This window comes from Anser anser (genome assembly GCF_964211835.1).
Source record: "Anser anser genome assembly, chromosome: Z".
NCBI classification, from domain to species: Eukaryota; Metazoa; Chordata; class Aves; order Anseriformes; family Anatidae; genus Anser; species Anser anser.
This window is the reverse complement of record NC_139723.1, coordinates 59,712,579-59,737,183: the sequence shown is the minus strand read 5'-3', so window position 1 is coordinate 59,737,183 and position 24,605 is coordinate 59,712,579. Positions and strand designations below refer to the sequence as shown.

General features: G+C 44.6%; 1 protein-coding gene across 13 annotated transcripts in view; it reads left to right on the top strand.

The window, feature by feature from the left end:
- Positions 1–24,605, top strand: part of KANK1 (KN motif and ankyrin repeat domains 1) — a 127,568-nt gene that overhangs the window by 86,109 nt on the left and 16,854 nt on the right. For 8 of the 13 annotated variants that reach the window (XM_083818278.1, XM_083818275.1, XM_083818274.1 and 5 more), the window contains one exon: positions 14,155–16,809. In XM_083818278.1, coding sequence (XP_083674404.1) covers positions 14,155–16,809 — 2,655 coding nt within the window. Of the gene's footprint in view, positions 1–4,188; positions 4,389–12,629; positions 12,958–12,981; positions 13,215–14,154; positions 16,810–24,605 lie in introns of those variants that run through there. The other 5 variants (XM_083818272.1, XM_083818270.1, XM_083818269.1 and 2 more) reach the window with 5 other exon arrangements.

Here is a 24,605-nt window from a genome sequence, read left to right as displayed (position 1 = left end):
GACACCTGCATTTGAGTTCGCAACAGGCAGAAGTTCATTTTGCATCTCTGGGGCATGAAAGGCCCGTACACGTATTTCAGGATTTGAGGATGCATTTCTTTCTTTTATATCCATGATTTTTTATTTTCTGTTGTGTTCATGTTCAATGTATCATTCACTTTCATCTCTGCAAAACAGTAAAGCAAAACTGATGTGTACAGCCCTGCTGGGATTTGCAAGCTGACTTGGTAGCTCACTCAGTTCTAACCTAAATAACAACAAGTATGTGTAATCACATCTGTATCAAAAAAAAAAAAAGATTTGTTTCCCATAAGCTTTTCCAATCAGTCATATTAGGACATGAGTAGAGGTCACTGGACTTGCATTGTGACCTGTGAAAAATCAAGTAGCTGAAATTCTTTCTTAGTGACGTTAAACCAGGTGGACATTTAATGATTATGTGAAGCAAATGTTTCAGTTGCATCCTCTCTCTGGTTAGATGCTAACTACTGAGGGAACTTTGTAGCTTGCATAGCCTTTCATGGAGATTTTGAGCAATGAGTAGTCACTGTGTCAGATTAATCATCAATAGCTTTGTCTCCATGCACTTGACCAGTAGATCTCCTTGTAGCACATCAGCTGCAGTCTGGCATTTTGAATCCAGTTACTGAATACCTCCAGCCACCCTGCAAAAACAGATTTGACACTGACCCATCTTAGAAGCGGGCCCCCTTTTAGACCCCCAACTCGGGAAATTTCCAAGTTGTGAGTTTCTGTAAACTGAGACAAGAAATGTTGCTGTATGTTTGTTTTATTTGTATGCCCTTCCAGTGGCATCTGCTAGGGAGGAGAGGGTGGGTAGGACAGATGGGTCATGGGTCTGACCTCTGGCCATAGCCACTTAGCTTTGAAATGTTCAATGGAAACTAGCTGACAAAGTCTGCCAAAACCAACCAACCAACCAAAAACAAACAAACAAACGAACCCACCAACAACAATTAAACAAATAGAAACAAACAAACAAAAATATATATCCCTCCGCAAAATGTGGAAGCTGTGGGCTTGGGGTATGAACGTAAACCTGGCAGTATGGGGCCACACTAAGCTCTGGGCACCATCCCTGCCCTTAGCCCCGGCCATTGTGTTGGGACAGGTTACTTCATTCCTTCCATGCTGAGCTACTTCAATGCTGAGGAAGTGGCCTCTTGGAGGCAAGTGTTTCAAGGACTCTGTTTCTTCCATGTCCTTTGTCTTTCCCAGATCCATTATGCCTTCTCTGCCTTTTGTTTTCAAACAGGGTGTGAAATAACCTGCTTTTTAGATAAGAATTCACCAGCTGGATGGCTGCCTGTACACCAAATCTTGCATTTGTTCTGCTGCAGACCACGTAAGGTTTTTTGGTCACTGGGGAGCTGTGCTCTGACCTCAGTTTTGTTTCTACTGTAAACAGTAGCTGAATGAGTTTATTTGGCACCATAATGGTCTCAAAGGCCAAGAGAATAAATACGCGTGTGCTCTTTTGCCTTCAGGCTTATTGGGGCCAACCCAGACATGTGCCTCCATGTTTGACTTGCTGGACTAGGGACAAAATGCTGATACACGTTCTAGGTTTTCGCTTGCGTTTATGGCAGGTCTTCCTCAGCCTCAACTTTGAGGAGAGTCCTCTGATGGTGCTGCCTTGATGCAGGGCTCTTTCAGATGTCAAGCCCTCGAAACCACAGAGTAACAATAAACAGATGGTGCATGTGGAGACAGCTGCTAAAATTTGTTCTTCCTGAACAGAATATCTCTGTCTTTTCTTTTTTCTTTCTTTCTTTTTTGTTTTTTTTTTTTTCCTGTCTTTTTTTTAATTATTATTATTAATTTTTTTAAGAAAAATGAAATCATTAAATGTTTTTCTTTTTTCTTCTCCTCTGTTTCAGCAAAACCCTAAGAAAAACATTTTGGCTATACGTTCTATCCTCATAGTTTTATTTTGGATGTCACGTTTTTTCCCAGCAGAAAACTAGATATGTATTTTCCTGTTCTTCCTGTACCGGTATGAAGAACCTGCTGATCAAACTAAGGAGGCCACCGGTAACACTGATGTCTGCTGTGCACCATGGTTACTTGCTCTGAGGGGCTTTTGTTTCTCTCAACAGAAAGCACGGGTTGAGTTTCAGCTACCCTAGAATTTTTCCGTCCTGTACAAGAAACTTCAAAGCATAGCTGGAAAATGTTCCCAAAGAGTTGTTTATGCAGATCTGCTTTATCTGTGGATGGGGTAGTTAGAGCAGCAACCAAAATAAACCAGATTCACATAAAATTCAGCACCTCTTTGATCCGTAGGTGTAACAAGATGGCCAAATCTAGAGCCCCTCTTTGGACTGACTGTCCTTTGGAGCTCTTATGTTATAGTACATGCATGAATGCCTTACAATGCAAGGAAATGAATGTAAAATTACCTAGAAAGGAGGGCCCAGTTCTCGTGAGACCACACCTGGGACACTGCGTTCAGCTGTGGGGCTCCCAGCACAAGAAGGACCTGGACCTGGTGGAGTGAGTCCAGAAGAGGGCCACAAAGATGATCAGAGGGCTGGAGCACCTCTCCTATGAAGACAGGCTGAGGGAGTTGGGGTTGTTCAGCCTGGAGTAGGCTTCAGGATGACCTTACAGTGGCCTTACAGTGCCTAAAGGGGGCTACAGGAAAGCTGGGGAGGTACTCTTTGTCAGGGAGTGTAGTGATAGGACAAGGTGTTTTTAAACTAAACAAGGGAAGAATTAGATTAGGTAACAGGAAGAAATTCTTCACTCAGAGGGTGGTAAGGCACTGGAACAGGTTGCCCAGAGAAGCTGTGGATGCCCCATCCCTGGGGGTGTTCAAGGCCAGGCTGGATGGGGTTTTGAGCAACCTGGTCTGGTGGGAGGTGTCCCTGCCCATGGCAGGGGGGTTGGAACTGGGTGGTCTTTAAGGTCTCTTCCACCCCAAACCATTCTGTGATTCTGCAGTGCCCAAAGGCTAACGTCTGACGGTATTAAATACTACTTTGCTTCATATTAAATACCGCTGAAGCCACTAGACATGTCTGTAAAACTTCCATGGCTAAAAGTGTTCAGGAAATACTTTTGTTGGAAGTCTGTGCCATTTTAGCTGAAGGCACTGTGGAGGACTCGGGCCTCTCCTGTCACTTCAGTGCAAGATCCCACTTCTCTCTCAATCGAGCAAAGCTCTTTCAGTCGGCGATCTTGGAAATTATTTCAGCAATTCATGGCATTATTTCATTTATTTATTTTTTATTGTTCTTGGGAATCTGGATGGAAGGTGTAGTAACACCTCATTTCCTTTAGCCCCATGGAGTCTTAGGACTGTTATAGTTGGTAAATTAATCTCTCCCATTGCCTGTTTACTTTTGCAGTCCTTGTTTGGCTATAGTACAGCAACTGTTACTGTAAGCAGAGGTGCAGGGATATTGAGCTGAGGCCTTTGAGAGTCTTTTTATGATGCTGAGAAGTGTTTTTTTTTTTTTTTTTTTTTTGCATCTGGAGTTCTAGTTCTCTTTCCTCGAGTTATACTTCATGTTCCACGGAAACGAGAACATTGCATATGGAAAAGTCAAATATTTGTGCATTATTTCAAAAGCGCTTGTACTAGCATAAAAGATCTCATGTACTTTGACCATGTTTCAGAGAAGAGAAGATTGTTTGTGCAACTTAATCAAGTTTTTATTTTTATCCCTCAAGTTATAAATTGCATTTGAGAGGAGTAAACAAAAACAGATTGAATGTAACAGGCAGATTTGCAGGCAGTGCTAGTTACAACAGATGTAATTGTTCTGGCCAAATTACATCAATGAACCTTTCTGTGCTCCCTGTGCACACGTGGGAGTGAGGAACAAGGAGGGCAAGGGGCGAAGGGCTTGGGGAGAGAGAGTGGGTAGGAGAGAAGTCACCTGAACTTTTAATTCCCTCTTGGGGATTAAATCTGGCTTCATCTGAGGAAAATATCCCTTTTTTTTTTCCTTCCCCAGTGTACAGTTTGGTATGGTTCTATTTGTCCTTCTGACCATTTCATGCATTTAACCCCTGAGAGGAGCAGCAGCAGCCTGAGGCACTGAGCACCATCTGAAATGACGTGAAGGAAAACACTGGCGCTGAGCTGCGCTGGCAGCAGGCGGGCTAGGATTTTGTCAGGAAATTCCAAATGAGTATAAATAAATTCTCTGTAGCAACCTCTGGGCTCCCTGCCTGCTGATGTGTCAGGAGTACGCATTCCCTTTAAGGCAAAGGAAAGTGTGCTTCAGACTTAATTTCCTGAAAAATTAAACACTGCAACATTCAACAATTGCTTCTCAGCGGATCAGTAAGCGAAACCCTCACACAGAGGAGGAGAGGTGAGGTGTGAGAGACCGGCTCCCGACTCTGCTCACAGTGTGGGTAATTGGGGAAAAAGTCGGGGGCGGGGGGGGGAGAGGGGGCACATATGGGTTGTACAGCTGAAACCCAGGCCTGGCTGTTTTTTTAGTATATTAAGCAATGCACGTCTTTCACTTCGGGTGCTCTTTATTTTTCTTTTCTAACTGCAGTGTTTGCTCCGTTCTCTCCCAGGAGCATTCTGCTAGGCTGCTCTCTGAAGGGAGAGCGCACTTAGGTCTGGTTTGATGCACCTCTGCCAGCCCCTTGGCTTTTGTTGGTACAGGAAAGAGCCTTTCTTCAACAAATGCAGATCTTCTAGTTGGAGGTCTGCATTCTGTGCACTCAAGTAGATGGAGTGCTGTGCCTATTTACTTTTAAGTGGAAGAAAGTTAGCTGTTGCTCCTAAAGTTGCTCGTTTTCATTATTGTTCATAGACTTTCAACTCTAAGCCAGTGCTTTTAGCTACTTAAAATGTGCATACGAATCACTTCTAATACCGATGTTTTCCTTGTTTTCTCCAATTATCACTTTTTTAACTTTTTGAACAAAACCAGTTCATTGGTCTGAACTATTTTAAGTGTGGAGAAAAAATTCCTAGTGTTCTTGGAATATTCAAATCACTCATGCTTTTGAAGTTCAAAAAGCAGCATATGAAATCAGTACTAGATGATTAATATAAAAGGGGGTAGGAGGGAACAATTCCCGGTATTTGAAATATAATTCTGATTATGCAGCATAAAGTATTTTCCTCGTGGAGGTTAAGCATGTGACAAAATAAAGTCCTTTCAGGACTCCTAAATACAAATGTTTGTAGAATCATTCTTGTAGAAGACAATTCTTCCATTTTTTCCCACCCTTTGCACAGCTGTGAGATCAAGCTGAAACTGTCAATCAGTTTTAAGATACCATGGCAGGCTTATATCTAAGGAGTCCAGGTTCTTTCCTGATGGTTACTCCTATTACAATAGCCCTATGTATCTGTTCTCTGCTCCTCACCTTTCAGAGATTTATAGGCACAGAAAGGCAATGACATTATAAATCTAAATATTTTAGTTCTGCGATTCAGTTCTCATAGCTAGTACAGCCTTTGCTTGAGCTGCAGCACGTAACACTGATGCAGTGTTGCACTAAGAGATGTCTTCAGGCATAGACAGGTCTGTCTAGCATCCAACATTGCTATGGGGAGTGTGGACGTGATTGGGATAACTGGTGAAGGAAGGGAAAAATGCGGAAGTTTGCTCCTCTTCTGCTTTGCAAGCACTCGGGGGGGAGGGGGGGGTGGTTGTGAAGCCCATCCTGTATTCATGCTTCAGTCTTCGTCATCCTTTCTTCTAGAGTGATTTTACTTGTGATAAGGAAGTGGTATTTAGTAACATGGGGTAACGTACTGTCAGAAAAGTGGGGCAGGTAGTGATGCCACATTGTGAAGAGTTGGCAAGGGATGTAGGGGATCTTTGGCGTTTCTCCAGTGCAGCAAAGTACAGCATGCTGTTTTACCTCATATTCCTCAGCACCACCAGCTTAAACAGTCAGTTAGCCTGGATTTACTGGGATGTTTTGTCAGAAAGGAGGGTTATGGTGCTCTGACACTGAGAGCTCTCCTCCTGTGGTCAGCAGACACATTGTAAGGCTTTCTACTAGGCTGTAGGCAGCATGTGAATGGTACTTACTGTTTGCCTTAAATTACAACATTTTGCTAGTCAGTCTGATTTGGAAAGCATCTTTTAAGTGAACAGTTTTCATTTGTCACAAATGTGCCCAGAGCCAGTAACTGTGCACGTACTAGAGAGTGAATGAAATCTATGCTTTGGGGAAAGACGAAGGGCTGTTCTCAAGCAGACAAATAGTGCAAGATGAAAAATATGTACATGAAATCAGGCGCTTGGAAAGCACAGATTGGTATCGTTTTGGATTTGCCTTGAAAGCATCTGGTTTTCAAAACCAAGTAAATGGGATTGAGATGCACCTAGTTTCAAGCCAAGAAGGAAAGGATGACTGTTAACTCATTTCATCGTTCTTATCAGGGACACTCAAGAGGCTTGCTAACTTTCCTGTGAGGAAATGAGCGTCCTTCTGGGGAGAGCATTTCTTTTTGTGGCTGAGCCACCTAAATCCCCACCAGTGGTTTGCTTTCAGTGGAAGGCAAGCTCTTTTCTCCCACAACAGGTGGGCTGAGGTGGCATTGGAGGAGGAGGACTATGAAAATGCAGCAGTGCAGCACAACCAAGGATGCGGCCTGCTGCTTGTCGCTGTACAGTGGACCAGCTGGTCGCACTCAGAGCCACAGTGCACCCACAGACCAACCTGTGCCACTGCAGTTCACCCTAGTGGACACTGTTTTTAGGGTAGTTTCTACCCAGAAGTGGCAGTGCTGTTCACAGCAGCAGCAGCAGCCTCTGCCACGGTTTCTGCTCAGCCCTTCGGCACTGCTCATGGGGCAGTGTGTAAGAAGCTAGCAGCTATATTCCTTCCCCTTCCCACCCATGCCCTGCTTCCTTGCCAGCCTTAGCTTGATTTCCCCTGGGATCTGTGAGTCAGAAGCTGGGATGGGAGCAAAAACAGACTAGTCTCTTAGTTTTGAGTTTTCGTGGCGAGCGGCCTTGAGGTGATACATGTACGAGATGTTCCTGCCACAGGGCTGCCAGAATTAGAGCTGTTCCCAGAAAGTGACAGTGGGTGAAAAGGAGACTTATTGTAGAGCTCCAATAAGAGAGTTGTCAAGAAAATAAAGCAGATTTTGTGAATTTTGATAAGGGGCCACATTACAGTCAATCACTATTTTATTTTTTTTCAGGAATAGATTTTTTACAAATAAGGTCAGTCCTTTATTCAGGGTTAATTAATTTGCATTACTTATATCCTGTATTTTATATTTTAAATGAGATTCTGTTTGACCTGCAAATTTTTAGTTCAGGAATTCTCCAAGGAAAAGGTTTGGACACTAAAAAAACTGGAGGGAGGGAGGGAGGGAGGTTTAGAAAGGTGGCTTTTGCTGCCAGCTTGCAGAAATAACTGTTGGTTATGGTTACATGCTGTCCAGATATATACTCTGTAGGTAACTGTTTTTTACCATGTGAAAGAAAACGTATAAACATGTTTAAAAAAAAGTCATGTGACCTTAAAATGCCTGTCCAAAGATCAAAAAGGCTATTGACAATATTCACAGCCATTGCATAGAAGGCTGCTGAGCATTCTGAGCATTTTCTATGTTACACCAAAACACCCTGTTTTTCATAGCCATGAACAGTAGTCCATAACAGATAGCAGATGGGCAGCAAAGGGAGAAAAGTAAGAAAAGCCAGTGTCCTCAATGAGCTTAAGAAATGGTTTGTGGTTTGGGAATTGAATCTTGAGCCCGTGGCAGTGGGACATCCAGGCTAGTGCATCCATCTGATCACTGGTAGCAAGGTGAGAGCTGGCTCATTGTTTTTACTATCACACTGTGCAATCAACGTTTTATTATGTTTTTATTACAATAATCTTTGTATAACGCTAAGCAACTAACATTTTTCAGGCTCACAGGAACTTAACCTCTTGAGAGAGACTTTTCTCACTGGGTTGATCTAAAGCCCAGTCAAGTAAATGGAAAGACTTCAGATGTTTTTAACAGTCTTTGCATTGTGGTTGTGATTTCTTTTGGTTTTTGGTGGGTTTTGTTTGTTTGTTTGCTCTATTGCCATAATGGTCCGTTTCTTCTAGGAAGAGTATGGCATTAAGACAGCAGCTCAGTTCTTAAATCACGCCTTTTTACCACTGTTCTGTGGTAACAGTGACATCATAGCCCAGTCTTTGCTTTCACAGTGTAAACAGAACACTGCAGACATCTGTGTGAAACATCTTTCTTCAACACTGCTGCTGCTAATGTTCATTTCCATTGGTGATGTCCTTAATTCACTTCTCTGAGGCTTGCTGCTACAGACACCTGAGCTGTAGTCTACACACCTGGAGAGAAAAGCCTCTTTATTAGACAGCATTGTAGTTTCAGCCTTTTTCTTTCCATTGCCAGGGAAGTTGCTACCCCCATTTTTTGATCACAAACCTCAATCCTAAGTACTGAGTATTTAGATGTCAGACTTAAAAGTCAACACACAGTTGGGGTAGTGACTCATAAATTGAAAGTAAACTTAAAACTGATATTTTACCATTTCTCTGCTCCTCGTTTTTCTTTGAGAATAAATTTGCAGCAAGCACTTTTACAAGGGAGACCTATATCTTTAGTGAAGCATGCAGTAAATGGAGTTCCTCTGTACAAGGAGAGTCCTCCACACCTGTAACTGCAGGGTTGGTGTCAGGGTCTGTTATCCCTCATCAAGCAGCTTCCTGGTTTGACTGTCCTTTTGGGGCATGTGCAGTCACCTCAGGCACTCTGTGCTCCACATCTATGGCATGCTTCGCAGCAACACAGTATGTTTTAGCTGCAAAGTGAAAAATAGAACACCTAATGCTCCTTCTGTGCCTTAGGAAAACTATAGGAACAAATTCCTATCTCTGTAGGTACACACATACACACACACACCAGTTCTTGAAATAATAGTAATTAAAAAAAATCTGATACTTTGATTGTATGTGTCCTGCCCCCCCCCCCCCCCCCCCAATGAAAATACTGAAGAGCTAGGTTGAATTGTTGGAGAGCTAGTAATTTCATGACAAAAGAAACCTGTTATAATGGGTGAGCTGCAAAGGTAATGTCTGTTCTCTGAGTGTTGTTTTTTTTTTTTTAAACTAATTGAAATACCAACACCTGAAAAGGAAAATGAAAGAATGTTTGTTAATTCTGCAGTTTCCTTTTAAACAAATGCTCAGTGTCATGTGTCTTGGTTCTTTTCAGAAGTCAGGACTGATATTCATCTATGTCTGCTAAAGACCAGAGAGAGAAATGAATAAAAGCAGTATTGGGAGGTGGGGGCGGGGGGGGGGGGGGGAAGGCATCCACTCTTTTTCTGTTGCAGTAAAGAATCAAAAAGGTCAGAACTTTTTTTTTCTTTTTCATCTTCTCTTTTCCTGCTCCAGATAACCTTTAATACTGAAGCTCAACACATAAAAATACTGCATCTATTCCATTTACAACAGCTATTGCTTCTTTCTTTTTCTTCTGCAGCATTCTTTATGAATTGGCTTATGCCATAACTCTGGAAGGAGACTCTGTTATTCATAATGTTATTTCAATGGAGAAGACTTCTTTAATAGCAGTCAGATCCAAGATAAAAATGCCTTAGAGCAGATATCATAACCAGATGGGGAGAGAAGGCTTTAGATGTGATGTCTGTATATTTTAAGGTGCCTTAGCCTTTTCAGAAATACATTTTCAGTTGCTTCTCTTTGCTCTTTCTGTACCTTCCAAGGTGGCTTTACAATAAAGCTTTCCTAGCCTGCAGAACCAAAACTCTGCGTCTGCCCTCATTTTTTATTCCCCACTCTTCTCTCTCCCCAAAAGTCTTTAAGCACATCAACTAAAGGTCCTGTTTTTTTCCAGTTCTCCTGGTCTGGGAGCAGGCATGATTAGTGTGGACTTGGGTAGGGCTGACTCAATACTTTAATATACTGATGCTCTTGTGTAGTGCATTGGATAGGATATAACTTTATGGAAGTTGGCAAGACTGGAATGTTTGGACAGAGCCAGTCCCAGCAGTGCAGGAGACAAGAACAGAAGAGTGCATTTTTAAAATGTTGCTTGTGTCCTGTCCATGATTATCATGCAGTAAGGAGAGGAAAATGAACTCTTGCATACTTCTGGAGAAATGCATTAATAATGACAGTAACACAATAAGGCCTCTGTGCTTTATGAAGTATCTTACTTCACAGGTACTTGCCTAAAAGCATAATGTCTTATTGCAATTAAAGACATTTCAGAAGAAAATGGCAATGTCTGCAACATTTTCACAGACAAAAGTGTGTGTGTGTCTTCACATACTTTTTCAGTGTAACGCAACGATGTGATTAAAATTTGCCTGAGGTACTACAGAGACTGGGGAACAGTCCTTCTAATTATAGCAGTGTCTCTGCTCAGCTGGCGAAGGATGAGACAAGAAGCCTAACAAGAGCATTTGACCTGTCCGGCATTTGCTGTTGTACTTTTATGTGTTTTGGGATGAATGGGGTAGGAATCTCTTGCTCACTTGAGGTCTCTAAGCATGAGACAAGCTTGCCATTCCTCCTGAAGAGCATATAGATACAGCCTTCTCTGAGATTCATCTGAGGTACTTGGCTTGTATAGCACTTGGTACTCACCTAGCAAGGTCAGAGGGTAAAGGCATCCGTGGTTCATCCAGGACCTAAGGACTGAAAGGAAAAAGGTCTGCACTCAGACCTTTCTCTTATCAGACACTTATCAGGTGCGTGCTCCTTTCCTTTTCATTATATATATTTTTTTTCCTTTAAAAGCAACAAAATACTTTTATTGCCTGAAAACAGACATCCATTTTGCTTTGTTCCCATGCTTAACAGGCACACCCATTTGGGCCCTTTCTCTGAGACAGCAAAATGCACAAAGGCTTGGCGCAGCTCCTGCATGCTGCATTGTTGTTGTTGTTGTTGTCGGATTGCATGCCCGACCCTTGTTTGTCTTAACGTACCAAGAAATGTCTCCAAAGATCAACTCATAATACTGGGATTGTGTTGGTGGAGTGTTCATTGTGTTGTTTTAAGAAGTAATATGCAAAGTCAGCTCCACAGACAGCCTCGTGCTTGTGGAGTGGCAGATATGAACTGTGTCCTCTTACTGCTGCCAGCTTAAGCTGAGGACCAAGTGGATTTATTTCATTGTGAAGACACTTAACTGCCTGCAGGTGTTGTGGACAGGTTTAGCGAACGATTCGGTGTCATTGTGGTTTTTTGATTATTTATTTTTGATGGGTTTTTGTTGAGCAATCTCAATACTATTCCATGAAGGACAAAAAAATTATCTGAGATTCCAGTTTGGCTCTTATGACTTAACATGCAATTTGCATGTCTTTTTAGAGGTTTTATGAATATTTTTTCCATAGATGCATTAATTCTTAAGTCCTGGGACTTTCCAAAGAGCCTGTTTCTCCCTCCCCCATCCAACACTTATGCATTGTGCCCAGGGACAGCTTACAGGAGCTGCCTGACTACACCGGTGTAGTGATGGGAGAATCAGGGATGTCGCTGGATAGGAAGACAAGAACCGAGACAAGCAGAGGAAAGGGACTGGGAAGAAAGAGAGAACAGGTAAAGTTAGTATGATGGAGCTTGAATTTACATGGGCTGGGTGAAGTGCCTAGCAACAAGCTCAGGATGAGGGGTGAGGGTATAACCAGATTTGGGGTTAGAATTGGTGGAACAGGTGTGGGGACATGAATGGAGAAAATGGATGAGAAGCTCAAAGTGCGGGAGAAAGGTAGAAAAAGCCCAGGAAAATACAGGCAATGGGAGAGTGGGGGCAAAGCTTAGAGTGCAGGGGGAGAGGGAAGGGTGATTAGTCTAGGGCCAGGAGCTGTGGGCTGTGGAGAATTGTTTGTCAGTGGAGAACGTGGAAAACAGAGCCAGGATGAGAATCTGGACAACTGAATCCAGGGAGGAAGAGCAACTTGGAGGTTGCTCTGTCTCATTCCCTCCTGCCGGTGGGAGTTCTGGAGGCTTTTTCCCTGCCCAACCTTGAGGCAGTCCTGCTGTAAGGGGCTGTGGGTGCTTATGTGCTTGGAGTATGTGTGCATACGTGTATTTTTGCTTCCACTTTGGTATTTAAATGGCTATTTTGGGAGCATCTATAAGTAAATACCACAGCATACGGACAGACTGGCTGTCCAGCAAAAACATGTGGTCTGGGTGGGTTGTTTGTGTCTGTTGGAGGCTCCGTCCACATGCTGCCGCTTGCAAGACGGAGATACCGATGTGTTCAGGTCAGCCCCGCTTGTGTCGCTGTCGTGGTGCCTGCCTGACTCAGGTCTCCATCCCATTCCCAACCGGCGAAGGTAGGCTTCCCCCGAGCAGCATCCTGCTTCCGTCTCCTGCTCGGGGGTGTCCCCTGCTAGCCAAAAGCATAAAAGATTGCCATGAAAGCAGTTACACTGTCTGTAGACAAAGCTTTTCTTAAGCATGCCAAGGAAACTGGAAAAACAGGAGCCTGCTTTTTTTTTTTTTTTTTTCCCTCCCAAACCTTTTCAGTGCAACATTAAGTCACTTCCTGTAGTTGCAGCGAGCAGAGGTTGTTGGCTTTTTTTTTTTTTTCTTTTTTCTTTTTTTTTTTTCCCTCTCCCCTCCGGAGGCTTATATTCCTTTAAGAGGACGCGACTTCCCAAACCCAGCTATTTAAAAACAAAACCCACAGCTAAATTCACTGTCGGACACAGCTGCCTGCAGCACGCCCTGCCCGGCCCGGCCCGGGGGGATCGGACACGCGTGGGGCCGGTGTGGCCGCGCTGAAAAATCACGGCGACAGAGACGGAGCCGGGGGCGCTGGTGGCGGCCGGAGGGTCCCGTACGCAGCGCACAGCGGGGGCGCGCAGCGCAGGCACCGCGTCCTGCGCCTTTAAGCCCTTAACCCTTCCCTGCCCGCGGAGATAAGCCGGCGCGGAGCTGGGAAAGGCGCTGCTGCTCTTCCATCCTGGTCTGGGACCAGGCACCGCGGTGAGAGCACAGCCCCTGAAGTCACCGTGCCCTGCCCGGCCACCTTCGCGCTAATGCGGGATTTCCTCTTTTATTTTATTTATTTTATTTTTTTCCTTATGGGGTGAAGAATGAGCGAGTCGGGAGGCAGGGCTGTGGTGGAAGGGGAGCTTGTTGGTGACACATGCAGCCGGGACAGCGAGGAGCCTTACCGGAGGCCTAGCCATACGTGGCTGGAAAATTTGCAGCGTGGGGGCAGAGGCATGTAGCTAATTCAGGTAACCGGAAAGCGGTCTTTTATTATTCCTCCAGCGCCTCTCCTAACTCCCAGCAGTTGTTTTTCTTTTTCTCAAGTGGGGCAGGAGGAGCAGGTTGTGTAGCAGCACCGTGTATAAATACACTGCCCACAGAAGCCCGGCAGACCTGGTGAAGTTGTATTTAGATTTCTGTGGGGACGGATGAGTACTGTGTCCGGAGGGCGGGCGAGTTTTCCTGACCGCGAGACAGATGCCGGTTTCTCTTACAGTGGTGAAAGTCAGGACACTGCTGGAAGCGGGTCCAGCTGTCTGTCCTGGTGCGGGGGGGGGGGGGGGGGGGGGGGGGGGGGGGCGGCTTGGTGTAGACAATGTGAAGGGGGCAGAGACACTGCTCAAATTAACCCGAGCTCAGGAAAGAGTGAGCAGGTATTGCTGCTCTTGCGGCAGAAGTTCTCCAAGCAGTGAAACAGCTGCGGATCAGTCTAATGGCACTGGTTGCATAAGGAAGGGGTTGGAGTTCCTGTTCCGTAGCCTGTTTGAATATACCCTCCAGACAAGTTGGTCTCCAGATGATTCATGCCGTACAGTGTAGTCCTGTGGTCTTTGTGTGGCAGCATAGCGTGTGTGAAAGCCTGATGTTACGTGGGAAGACTGGGGGGATTTGGGGAGGGACTGCTACTAAGCTGTGCCACTTCTCTGCCGTTTTGTTAACGGAAGTTGTCAGTATGCTTGTACGTGTATGCACTTCTCAGCATTTGAAAACCTGCTGATTAACATCCAGGAAGTTAATTGGGGTTCAGTGTTGAGGGTAAATCAGCAGGATGTCAGTCCCCTCTGAGGTGCCGTTCCACCACCGGTGGGCATGCTGTGAGCACCCACCCTTGTGCCCTTGTGTTTTAGCTCCCAGTTTGCTCAGACATGGTTTCTTTTCCACGTGCTGATTGTGTTTCTTCTTTTCCAGAAAAAGAGGAAGTAGCTGTAAATGGAGAAGATGAAAAAGAACGGAAAGACCCCTATTTTGTGGAAACACCTTATGGTTACCAGCTAGACCTGGATTTCCTCAAGTATGTGGATGATATTCAAAAGGGGAATACCATTAAGAAATTAAACATCCAAAAGAAGAGGAAAGCAATACCAGCCTCTACGGGTACTAAGAACTCTGGTGGCCATTGCAGTGGCTGGACCTCCACAGAGTCTCTCTCTTCATCGAACAGTGATGAGAACAAGCAGTCTTTTTTGGCAGCAAGGAGTCAAGTAACCTCATCTGTCGCTGTGAGACCACTTGTTTCATTTGAAGTATCTCCCTCCTACTTAACCGTCCCTGAGAGTAAGCAGCTCCCTCCTCCCTCCCCACAGCTTCCTCGGCACAACCTCCATGTGACAAAAACCCTCATGGAAACGCGGAGGCGACTTGAACAGGAGAGAATGATGCAGGTCACGCCAGGAGATGTCCGCAGGCCCAGACTTTCCAGCTTCGGGGGCATGGGCTCAACGAGCTCCCTCCCCTCTTTTGTGGGGTCCGGTGGGTATGGTCATATGTCTCAGCAGCTCCAGAACGGGTATCAGGGGAGCGGAGACTACGGTGCCTGCTTCAGCTCCTCCTTGGGCAGTTCCATCCGGCACAGCCCGATGAGTTCGGGAATTTCCACCCCGGTCACCAATGTGAGCCCAGTGCATCTGCAGCACATCAGGGAACAAATGGCAGTTGCTCTCAAGCGCCTCAAGGAGCTCGAGGAGCAAGTCAAGACCATTCCTGTGCTGCAGGTCAAAATTTCAGTGTTACAGGAAGAGAAGAGGCACATGATGGCAGAACTCAAAAGCCAAAGGAAACCCAGTCAAAACGAGACATACGGTTTCAGAAAACGATCTTACAGTGCGGGAAATGCAGAGCAGTGGGAACACCTGTCTCAGGGCCGAAGAGGCGGAGAACTTTACATAGATTGTGAGGATGAGATGGACAGCATGGAGCAGAGCTCTCAGAGGATAGAGGAGTTCAGGCAGTTGACTGCTGAAATGCAGGCGCTGGAGAAAAAAATCCAGGACAGCAACTATGAGATTCCATCAAACCTTAGGGCGAATAGAGAAAGCCTGACAAAAGAGAGCCGATCTGTTGCTGTTGGCGCTGATGAAAACATCAACGACGTGGTTATATACAACAGATCTTCAAGGCAACGCAGAGAAGTAGCTGTGGGGACAGAGAAAGAAATGAGAGAGTCTGGGGTTGGGGTGACGGAGGCCATGCTTGGCTTGTCTACAGAAGTTGAGAAAGAAATAGAGCTTCAGCAGCAGACCATCGAAGCCCTTAAGGAGAAGATTTATAGACTGGAGGTTCAGTTAAAGGAAACGACCCATGACAGGGAAATGACCAAATTAAAACAGGAGCTGCAGGCGGCTGGGTCTAGGAAAAAAGTAGATAAAGCCACAATGGCTCAGCCCCTTGTCGTCAGCAGAACGGTGGAAGCCGTGGTGCCAATGAGAGACCAAATGGTGGGAGACCACGTCAGCGTCGCCGATTCGTCTGTGGGGAACCACCTGCAGATGAGCAGCATCGGCACCTCCTGCCAGCCCGTGGTACGGAGCACGGCGGTGGGCCCCGAGCTGCTGATGACCCGCTGGCTTGTGAGGGAGAGAGCCGAGGTGCGGGACCAGTGCACGGGGAGGTGCGTGGAGCTGTACGACAAGCAGGTGGGCGTGGAGACGAGCGTCTGCGAGACGGGCATCAACACGGAGGAGTCGGTGGGCAACCTGAGTCTCTGCAGGACGGCGCAGGAGGTCAGAGAGACGAGGACGGTAGGCTGCGGGGACTGCTCGGTGGATGTGATCGTCCACTCCCCGAAGGAGTGCGTGTCCCGCGAGACAGCCACAGAGGCCGTGAGCAGGGCAGAGGCCACGGTCATGGCCGTGCCGTCTACGGCCAGCCAGCACACCAGCACTGCCTTGGAAACGGTGAGCCGGTGCACCAGTACGGAGGTACTGGTGCTGGCAGACTGCAGCACCAACACCGTCCCGAGCGGCCACGATAAGCAGACCAACACGGTGAGCGTGGAGACACGGACTGTGGCCGTTGGGGACGGGCGGGTGAAGGACATACATGCGTCCGCTAAAACGCGCTCGGTCGGAGTGGGGACCTTGTATTCAAGTCACCCTGGCTTTGAAAAGCCCTCTGCGATCAAAACCAAAGACTGTGGCGTTGGGCAGATAAACATTAATGAGAACTACCTAGTTGGGCTTAAAATGAGAAGCATTGCCTGTGGACCCCCGCCTCTGGTGGTTGTGCCCGCTGGCACCAGGAGCATCGGTGTTGGGGGTGAGCCAGTGTGCGAGTCTGTGAGTGGCCTTCTGGAGAACCCTCTCCCTCCGCCGGAGCTTAGGACGGGCTTGGACCACTATATCGAGCGCGTGCAGAAGCTGCTGCAGGAGCAGCAGATGCTGCTTGCCGAAAATTACAGTGAATTGGCTGAAGCCTTTGGAGAGCCGCACTCCCAGATTGGCTCTCTCAATTCGCAGCTGATCAGCACCCTCACATCCATCAACTCCGTCATGAAATACGCCAGCACGGAGGAGCTGCGGAGCCTGGACCTTCAGAAACAGTGCGTGGAGAGAAGCACTGTGTCAGGTAAGCCGAGTGTCCCAACATACATTTGTGACACCCCTTGCTAGCGCGGTGGGTTTGCCACCTGGAAGCTTGTCACCTAGTTCTCCCTGGTGAAATGCAGAACGTGGTGGTGGTGCTGGTGGATGAGCCCATTCGTTATTCCCTTCAGCCCACCACTGGTAACTGGAACTCAAAAGCTGGAGGTGGTTTTACCTGTCCCAGTCCAGCAGGCTCTAAAGGGCCTAATGATGACGACTCTGAATGATTAAGGGTGGGATATACAAGAGAGGTATCTAAAGTGTGCTGAATTTTGACTCCATTTTATAACTCTTAAGGCAATCTAGTTTAATGTCTGTGGAACTGGAATGTTGTCCTTCCTTTAAATTTGGCCTGCTATTTTCAAAAATTTAAAATGACAGATTTGATGGCTCTAAGTCACATTCAGCGCCTGTATCAAGTTGACTTGTTTCCACAGACATATCCCCAGGTTTTGTACTGTTTCTTCCACTTCTTCCATTCCTTGTTCTTCCCAGTCAGAGAGAGAACTATGGGGTGCTTTCCCCATTTCAGCAGTGTTGATTGCTTTATAATGGGCAAATCCAGAGTGCTTCACAAAAACCACATCTTGCATCTTCTCTTTTTGTCCTAATCCCTAATTAGAGCCTCGTATTTGAAAGGCCTAAGCTGTGATTACTGTTGGAGGTTTTGGTGACGCTCAGGAAAGGCAAGAATTGAGATTTAAATACCCCTTCCATTTTATGTATTAACTGGAAAATCCATACAACTAATTTGAGGGATTTCTTTATTCCCTGGGGTGAAGTTGCATATTGTTTTGTTGTTGTTGTTGTTGCTGTTGGTGGGGAGTGGGGGGTCTAATAATCAAAAAAAACCAAAACACAACAACAATAACAAAAACTCCTTTTGTAATACAATGGTGGTGAATCCAGCTACAGTACTATTCAATTCATAAATGTTGGCTTACTGGACACCAGTAGGTAATGACTAACAGTGACTTAGATAGTGTCTTGTTGGTCTCACCACACAGTAACTGAACCAAGAGGTTAGGGAAATGGGAAAAATGTGTACCAATGCATCTGTATCATGGGTGCTGAACTGGAAAAAAAAATGTTTTAGTAAATACTGCATAATGTGAGCATAATATTATTAGCTAATGCACTGCTATATAAAGCTCTTCCAGCTTATTTACTCTCTTAAGTTACCTATTTTTATTAAAAGGCAGCTTGGTAAATCTGGTAATTTTCAAGGTTCATGTGCTAAATGGAACCATCCATTAAATATACTGAAGTAAAATTTTTAGCTTCCCATAGAAAAGCAATAAGCAACATTCATGTAGCAGTAAAGAAAATGTATGATATCCTGTCTGCATACATTCAATATTATACTATATATGCAATATTATTATCTTTCTGGTATGCATTTTATATTTTGGGCTCTTGCAAGTAATGATACTCTGATAATAAGTGTATCCACCAAGCACCAAGAGTGTCCTTAAAAACAGTGAACCAGACTTTTTACTAGCTGTAAATCCTCAATTCCTTTCCCTACTTTTACTGCACAGTATCAAATGTGGAGTCTAGAGACTCAAAAGCATTTAGACACAGGTGGAGTAATGGATCATATTTTACTAAAGATGTTCTTACTTGGATTTGGATTTCACATTCTTGACAAAATTATTTTGGAATATTTTTATTTTAATGTGTAATGCCATTATCTTTGGCAGTGGATGCTCAGTGTAAAATCTATTTATTTTTAGTCCCTGATGAGAACTAAATGCTATGACTGCATGCATAAATCGGGCTCTAGGTTGTAACAGTTTAGACACATGAAGAATAAGAATAGGAAGAGATCATAAGCCTGAAATGTTTCCCCTTCTCTTTCCATTAATTCTGAAAATGTTCTTTTTATTACAGTTATCTGCTACTCCTGCTGCCTGTTTCTGTGGTTTTACAAGTCATGTGTTCCTTTTTCGGTGAAAGGCTTTTTGCTGAATGAAGTGTACTATCTTAAGTAATTCTCTAAGCAGTGGAACTAATAAAGCCTCTTTATGCTCATAGATTGGTATCTTACAGAAGCTTTTGAGCTCTTGTTATGTCTTTCCCCAAATTTAGTCTCTTGGATATAGCTTGTCGGGTGTCTTGTGTGTGAACTCAAACAGCACAGCACGCCTTTCTCCAGTCCTGTCATCTCAGCCTGGTTTCTCTGAAGCTTGTGTAAATACAAAAAATTAAGTCTGAGTTACTGAAAGAGGCATGACATCGTAAACCTCAGTTTGTTACAAAAGCAGGCTGAACACAGAGACAGAAGCTGCTGGTTCCAGATGAGCAGCAGCAGTGTTGTAGTTAATGTTTTGTTCAAAGAGCTTCCTTAGGAAGCACCTGTTAGAGGCAGGTCCATTTAGGGGAAAAAAAAACAAAAAACAGAAACACCTAGGCTAGCTCTGAGGTGTGTAATTTGGGTACCAGAAGCAGCAAGCAGCATCAGGGCAGTTTGCTGTGTTAAAAAGGTTAAATAGTTAGTGGTACGTACTGCTACCAATACCCGAGTTAGCATGTCAGTCAAATTCTGTCCATTTTATAGATTTTTCTCTATCAGCCCTGCGGGGTAGGGGACGTGCTGCAGAGGTGTCTGCAGTTTCACAGCAGGTGCAAGTTGGTGAGCAGTGATGGGAGGCAGATGAGAGAGCTGGACCTTTTGGAATGAGATGCGGTCTGCATCCACAGCTACCCTGCTTAGAGGCAATCCGAGCAGACCTGTGAGATTATCAGCAAACTGGGTCTATCAGCAATTAATGTATTGCTTCTTGCAAAATAAACACCTTCATTTCAGTAGCTAAGCAACTCCTATTTACATAGGTGCTGTCTTTCAGGAGCCTGCGTGGTGTCAGGGAAATCAAATCCGCTGTCCAGACAACTGAGTTCCACTCCATACCATGATTTTAGCCAGCACTGGCACGGTGTCTGTCCAGCTGGATCGTACAGATGTGGGTTACAAACCTAGATGCCTACTGGTCTTTATTCTTAGTGTAGCCAGCCTACAGGGCTAAAAGAGAGTCAAGTCTGCTTTGTCTCTCCATTTATTGTTACAGAATTTTTGAGAAGTTTCAGAAAAGTACATTTGACTGCATGTGATGTATTTTACAAAACATCACCCAGAGGCTTAATTTAACTTGGAGGCTTCTCAATTACATAGGCTTTTCACGAAGAAATCTTACAGTTGGATGTCTCTCATAGACAAGGAGTTTGCAAGATTGGCATTTGAAAACAACTGTTCTGCTCTTGCCCTGAAAAATTACCTGAGCATGTTCTGAAAATGACTGGTTACTTTGCCTCAGTGATCTTTGGATTTGGTTTTGCATTCACTTTTTGGAACAGTCCTTACGGAGCACCCCAGTGAAATCACTACACTGATCATTGCAAGACAGGAGTTAACTTCCTGAAAAAAAGACTTGAGGGAGAGAGTGAATGAAGTGAGAAGCAAGTGGTGTCATAAAGACTTGTGGGGCTTAGGAAAACATGACATGCCATCTGGTGGAAAGACCTTTCAAGGTTTTCTACTCTTTCGCCCAGAGCTGAGGAGGCAGGTTGAGGGAAGATGGAAAAACTGGAAGATTGGCTATGGTATGAGATGCCTCTAGCTGTCCAGAGCTGGTGTTGTACACCAGCGAGGTATTGTGGCAATGGTTGTCTTGCTCACTGGTGTCATTCGTAATGCAGAAACAGGAGCAAATTGGAGAAAGGTGTTGTCACTTCACCTCTCTTCTGTTTGACATTTGTAGCCTTTTCTCTTAGAGACTGTGTAGCTTGGTGGTTGATAGCCCTTATTATCCTGGCAGCATGAATCATGCTAATGCAGTTGAAGACTGGAGGCTTGCCTGAGGCTCAGGAGCCTAGGGGTGTTCAACGTCCTGGCATGCCAGTGGGCCTGGTAAGGCTGCAGGCTGCAGCAGATCACAGTAATTATCTACTTTTAGGCAACTGAATGAACACAGCAGCTTCAACTCTGCCACAGGTGCATGTCTTAATCACCAGGTTTAAGTTTCTGTACAGATGTGCTTGTTTGTGAAACAAACAGGGTCCATCCTCTCTGCTGGCAAGAGGATAAATGACGTGCATGATGTGTTTTTAATATTCCCTGAAAGACAGTGTGTGGTGAAAAGCAGTCATGCAGATGGTCCCCATCTGTATACCAGATGCGTACTGTTTCTTCATGTGTGTCTGACTGGCTTCTCCAAGAATACAGTGCCTCTTTTGCATTTTTCACATGGGAGGTGCTATCTATTGACCTGCTGGTTGCAACAGGCTCGAATGCCCATGTCATTTGAAAATGGTAATGACCTCTCTATTAGGAGTTGAGGGGTTTAACTGGGTTTTGTTCTGTTTTAAATACCCATCTATTTGTATCAGAAGAGAAGCAGAGATCTGGTCAGTAATCGTCCTGTAAAGATATTATTCAAGTTAATCTCCATAAACCTCTTTAAAGAGGTTTGACATGCCATCCTTGGTCATGTGTTAACACAAGCTTATTGCTGTTATCATTATTATCATCAGGACATTTGCTGTTTTCATTCTGTAGCAGCAGTACGTGGAATGTTTAAATACGAAGGCTGCTCTCTCTCCTCGTTTTTGCTGCAGTTAATAAAGAGTAGGATCTGCAAGTGGTTTAATTTTTTTATTATTTTTTATTTTGAATATATAGCTGCCTTAGAGAGAGTGGCAAGCTCTGGTCTACTAGCTTGTCTGTTAGGGTGGCAGTGGTAATACCCCAGTTCTCTGCCCACATTGTGGCACAGGCACATGATGTTCAGGTGCTGAGCTTTGTTCAGAGTTCAGCTCGCATGGTAACGGGCACACCTATTCTTATTTAACGTAAGGAGATTCCCATTCTTCCGAGGAAGTGCTGTAATATTCAAGCAACAACAAAGCATCAGCTGAGAAGATAAACCTCTCATAAAATGAGAATGGAAAAAAGAAATACTGGGATGACTCTCTTGCTGTGCACAGTGTCATGAGATGCTTTGATCAGCCATTCATCAGGGAAATTAGGATAGCTTTCACTTAGCTTCACATGCGTTTGTGCTGGAAAAGAGAGCATGTCATAAATAAGCTGATCAGCTGTGTCATTTACTGTGTTCAGTCTTCTTGAATTAAAGGAACCAGTTTTGAATTCCAGTTTCAACATACTGGCTTCACAGGCTAGATTGGGGATGGAAAGCAGCTTCTCAACATGAAGAAGAGAGTTGCAGTGAGAGTGATACTGAAATTGAGGTTGTTGTTATAATTGGATGGGCCAGAGCCTTCCAGTTAAAAGGAACAGTTTCCCAGGAACCAAGTGTTGGTTACAGCATTTACCTGGGCCTGAGCCTGAAGTGAGTCAGGCTTCTGTCAATTTGTCATATAAAAACGTCACGTGTGGCAATCTTTTGTTCTGAAATTTAAAATCTACTGACTTCTAACCTGTATTAACTAAAAAATATGTTTTAAAATGAAACTGCATTTAGTCTTCTGAAGATAACACGTTTGTTGTCCATAGGTGGATGGGATAATATCAATCATTGTGAATGTTTAAACACACCATGTTTGCTCATCGGTGCCTCTTTATTTACCTTAGAATGTTGGTGGTTTGTGGCTTTTTTTTTTCTTTCTTTCTTCTTCTTTTTTTTTTTTTTTTGTTTTGTTACCATTAGTAGACCAAATGGAAAGTGGATTAAAAATTGTACGAAAAAATACCTTCTTAAAGAGACAGAAGACTTGAGTGCTCTTTGGCTGTCGTAATTTCGTAGTGAGCTGAGCGCTACCCTGAAAAATTCATGCAGTTTGCAGAAGAAGTTTCTTTGCTGTATAATCAGGCATACTGTCTGATTTTTGGGTGGTCCTGTGCAGACCCAGGGGCTGGACTCAATGATCCTCATGGGTCCCTTGCAATTCAGGATATTCTGTGGTTCTGTGATATACTACTAACAACACTTATGCACTGTCTTTAGTAGAGAGTGTATATTTTGTGTGGTTGTCTTTTATCAGAGTATGGCACAAATAAACGCTTGCCCCATCAACAGTTTAAAAATAAAATCTCTGTGCAGCTATTGCATAGGCAGCAAGCTCGTGCCCTTTTTTTAGATAGGAAGCCTGTGATGTTCCAGCCAGCGTGCTAGGTTCTCATCCCACTGGTATTTAATTCCCCTGGCCTCGTTTGCACTCCTCATGATTTCCACTGGCTTAAGAGTACTGTCAAGCTACGTGTTTTTTATAGCATTACACGGGTTTGCCTTCATTAGAGTAAAAGGAATTTTTCAAAAGTTGGTAAAGGCCAGCCTTCGATTAGCATGAGTTCAGCACAAATCCAGGAAAAAAGTACTGTTTAAAACTCAATCCAGTCAGTTCGCTGAGCCTGCTTACTCTGTGACTTCATGGCTACTTACGCTGTGATAGATGGAAGGAGAGGTCCACAGTTAGGAAAGGAAGTAGCATGTTAACAACAAAAACAGATTTTTTAGGTGCCAGGCAAGACCTGTAGTAATCTGATGCTGACATGTAGTAGCTTTGCTGTCACTTTGGTTTAAATTGATGAGGTCTTCAAAAAGAGCGCAAGTGATTCAGGAGCAGAGGTTACTTCTAGAAAATTAAAAACAGGTGTTCTTGTTCCCTCAAACTGCTAGGACTAAGCCACCAAAGAGACTTTGGACACTTCTTTCCCTCTGAAATTGAAGAGAGTAGCTTTCTGCATGTGGGTTTATGAATGGCTCAAGTCCGTAAGTTTTGTTTTTTTTTTTTATTGTTGTTTTATTGCGCTTCTAAATTACCTGTGAATTTTTCAATGATTCTTTGCTGTATTGCAAAATACACTTAGAAATTCCTGGCAGCTACCTGCTGTGGTAAACTACACTATACCAATACTTAGAGTCTTGTGTCAAGTTTGTGTTATTTGCCCACAACAATAAACAAACAAAAATCAGCATGGTAAGTGTACCTGGATGGCTGTCTGGAGGCGGGAGTAGCTAAGTGATGAATCTGTTGGCAGCTGGGGAGGATTCTGTGCAAGCAGTTCACATCTTTGCTCCACGGTTTCCTTGGGAATTTGGTGGGGAAGCTAAGGGGCAGCAGTATGGCTTTGCTGCTTCACTGGGCCACTTGAAGGCTGAATGAGCACCGGCATGCTTGAGATCTGTGTGAGGTGAAATGAAGAGTCTATTTTAAGGTCAGCGCGGACTGGTGGTGATCTTGGTGAGGGTTTCATTTCCGCCCTTGAGGAGCTTGCAGCACGTCCAGCCCTGACAGCAGCCCTACAGCCTTGCTGAGGAAGAGGGGACTTGGCTCATTCCACTTTCCAATTTGAGCAGCAGTTCATTTAACCCTTGAATCATTGACGGTTGTGCTGGGGAGAACAATTGCTTCCTTAACCCCTTTTCCCAGTGATTCGCACTAGGCTGCTGCTGTCCAAGCATATTTTTGACATTGTAGGCTGTTTTGCAGAGGGGAACACCTGAGAGCTTATGTTAAATGCTAGCCAGTGGCTTACAGCATTAATGCTCTGTTGGGCCCAAAGCTGTCTTTCCTTGGACCTTGGCTGCTGTAGACACAAGTTAAGTGCCAGCATCTAACATCAGTGGTGGGAGAATGGGTATACTGGCCAGTTTGTCTAATGCAGAGTTGTTTTTGTGTGCTTGTTCTCAAACCTTTATGACAATCTCTTCTGTCAGGTGCAGGAGGCCGAGCAGGGCTCCTTTCTTCTTCACTTAAACTCATAGATAAGATGCTCCAGATTAACACTCTGAGTATGTTTTGTTCAGATATCATTCCATC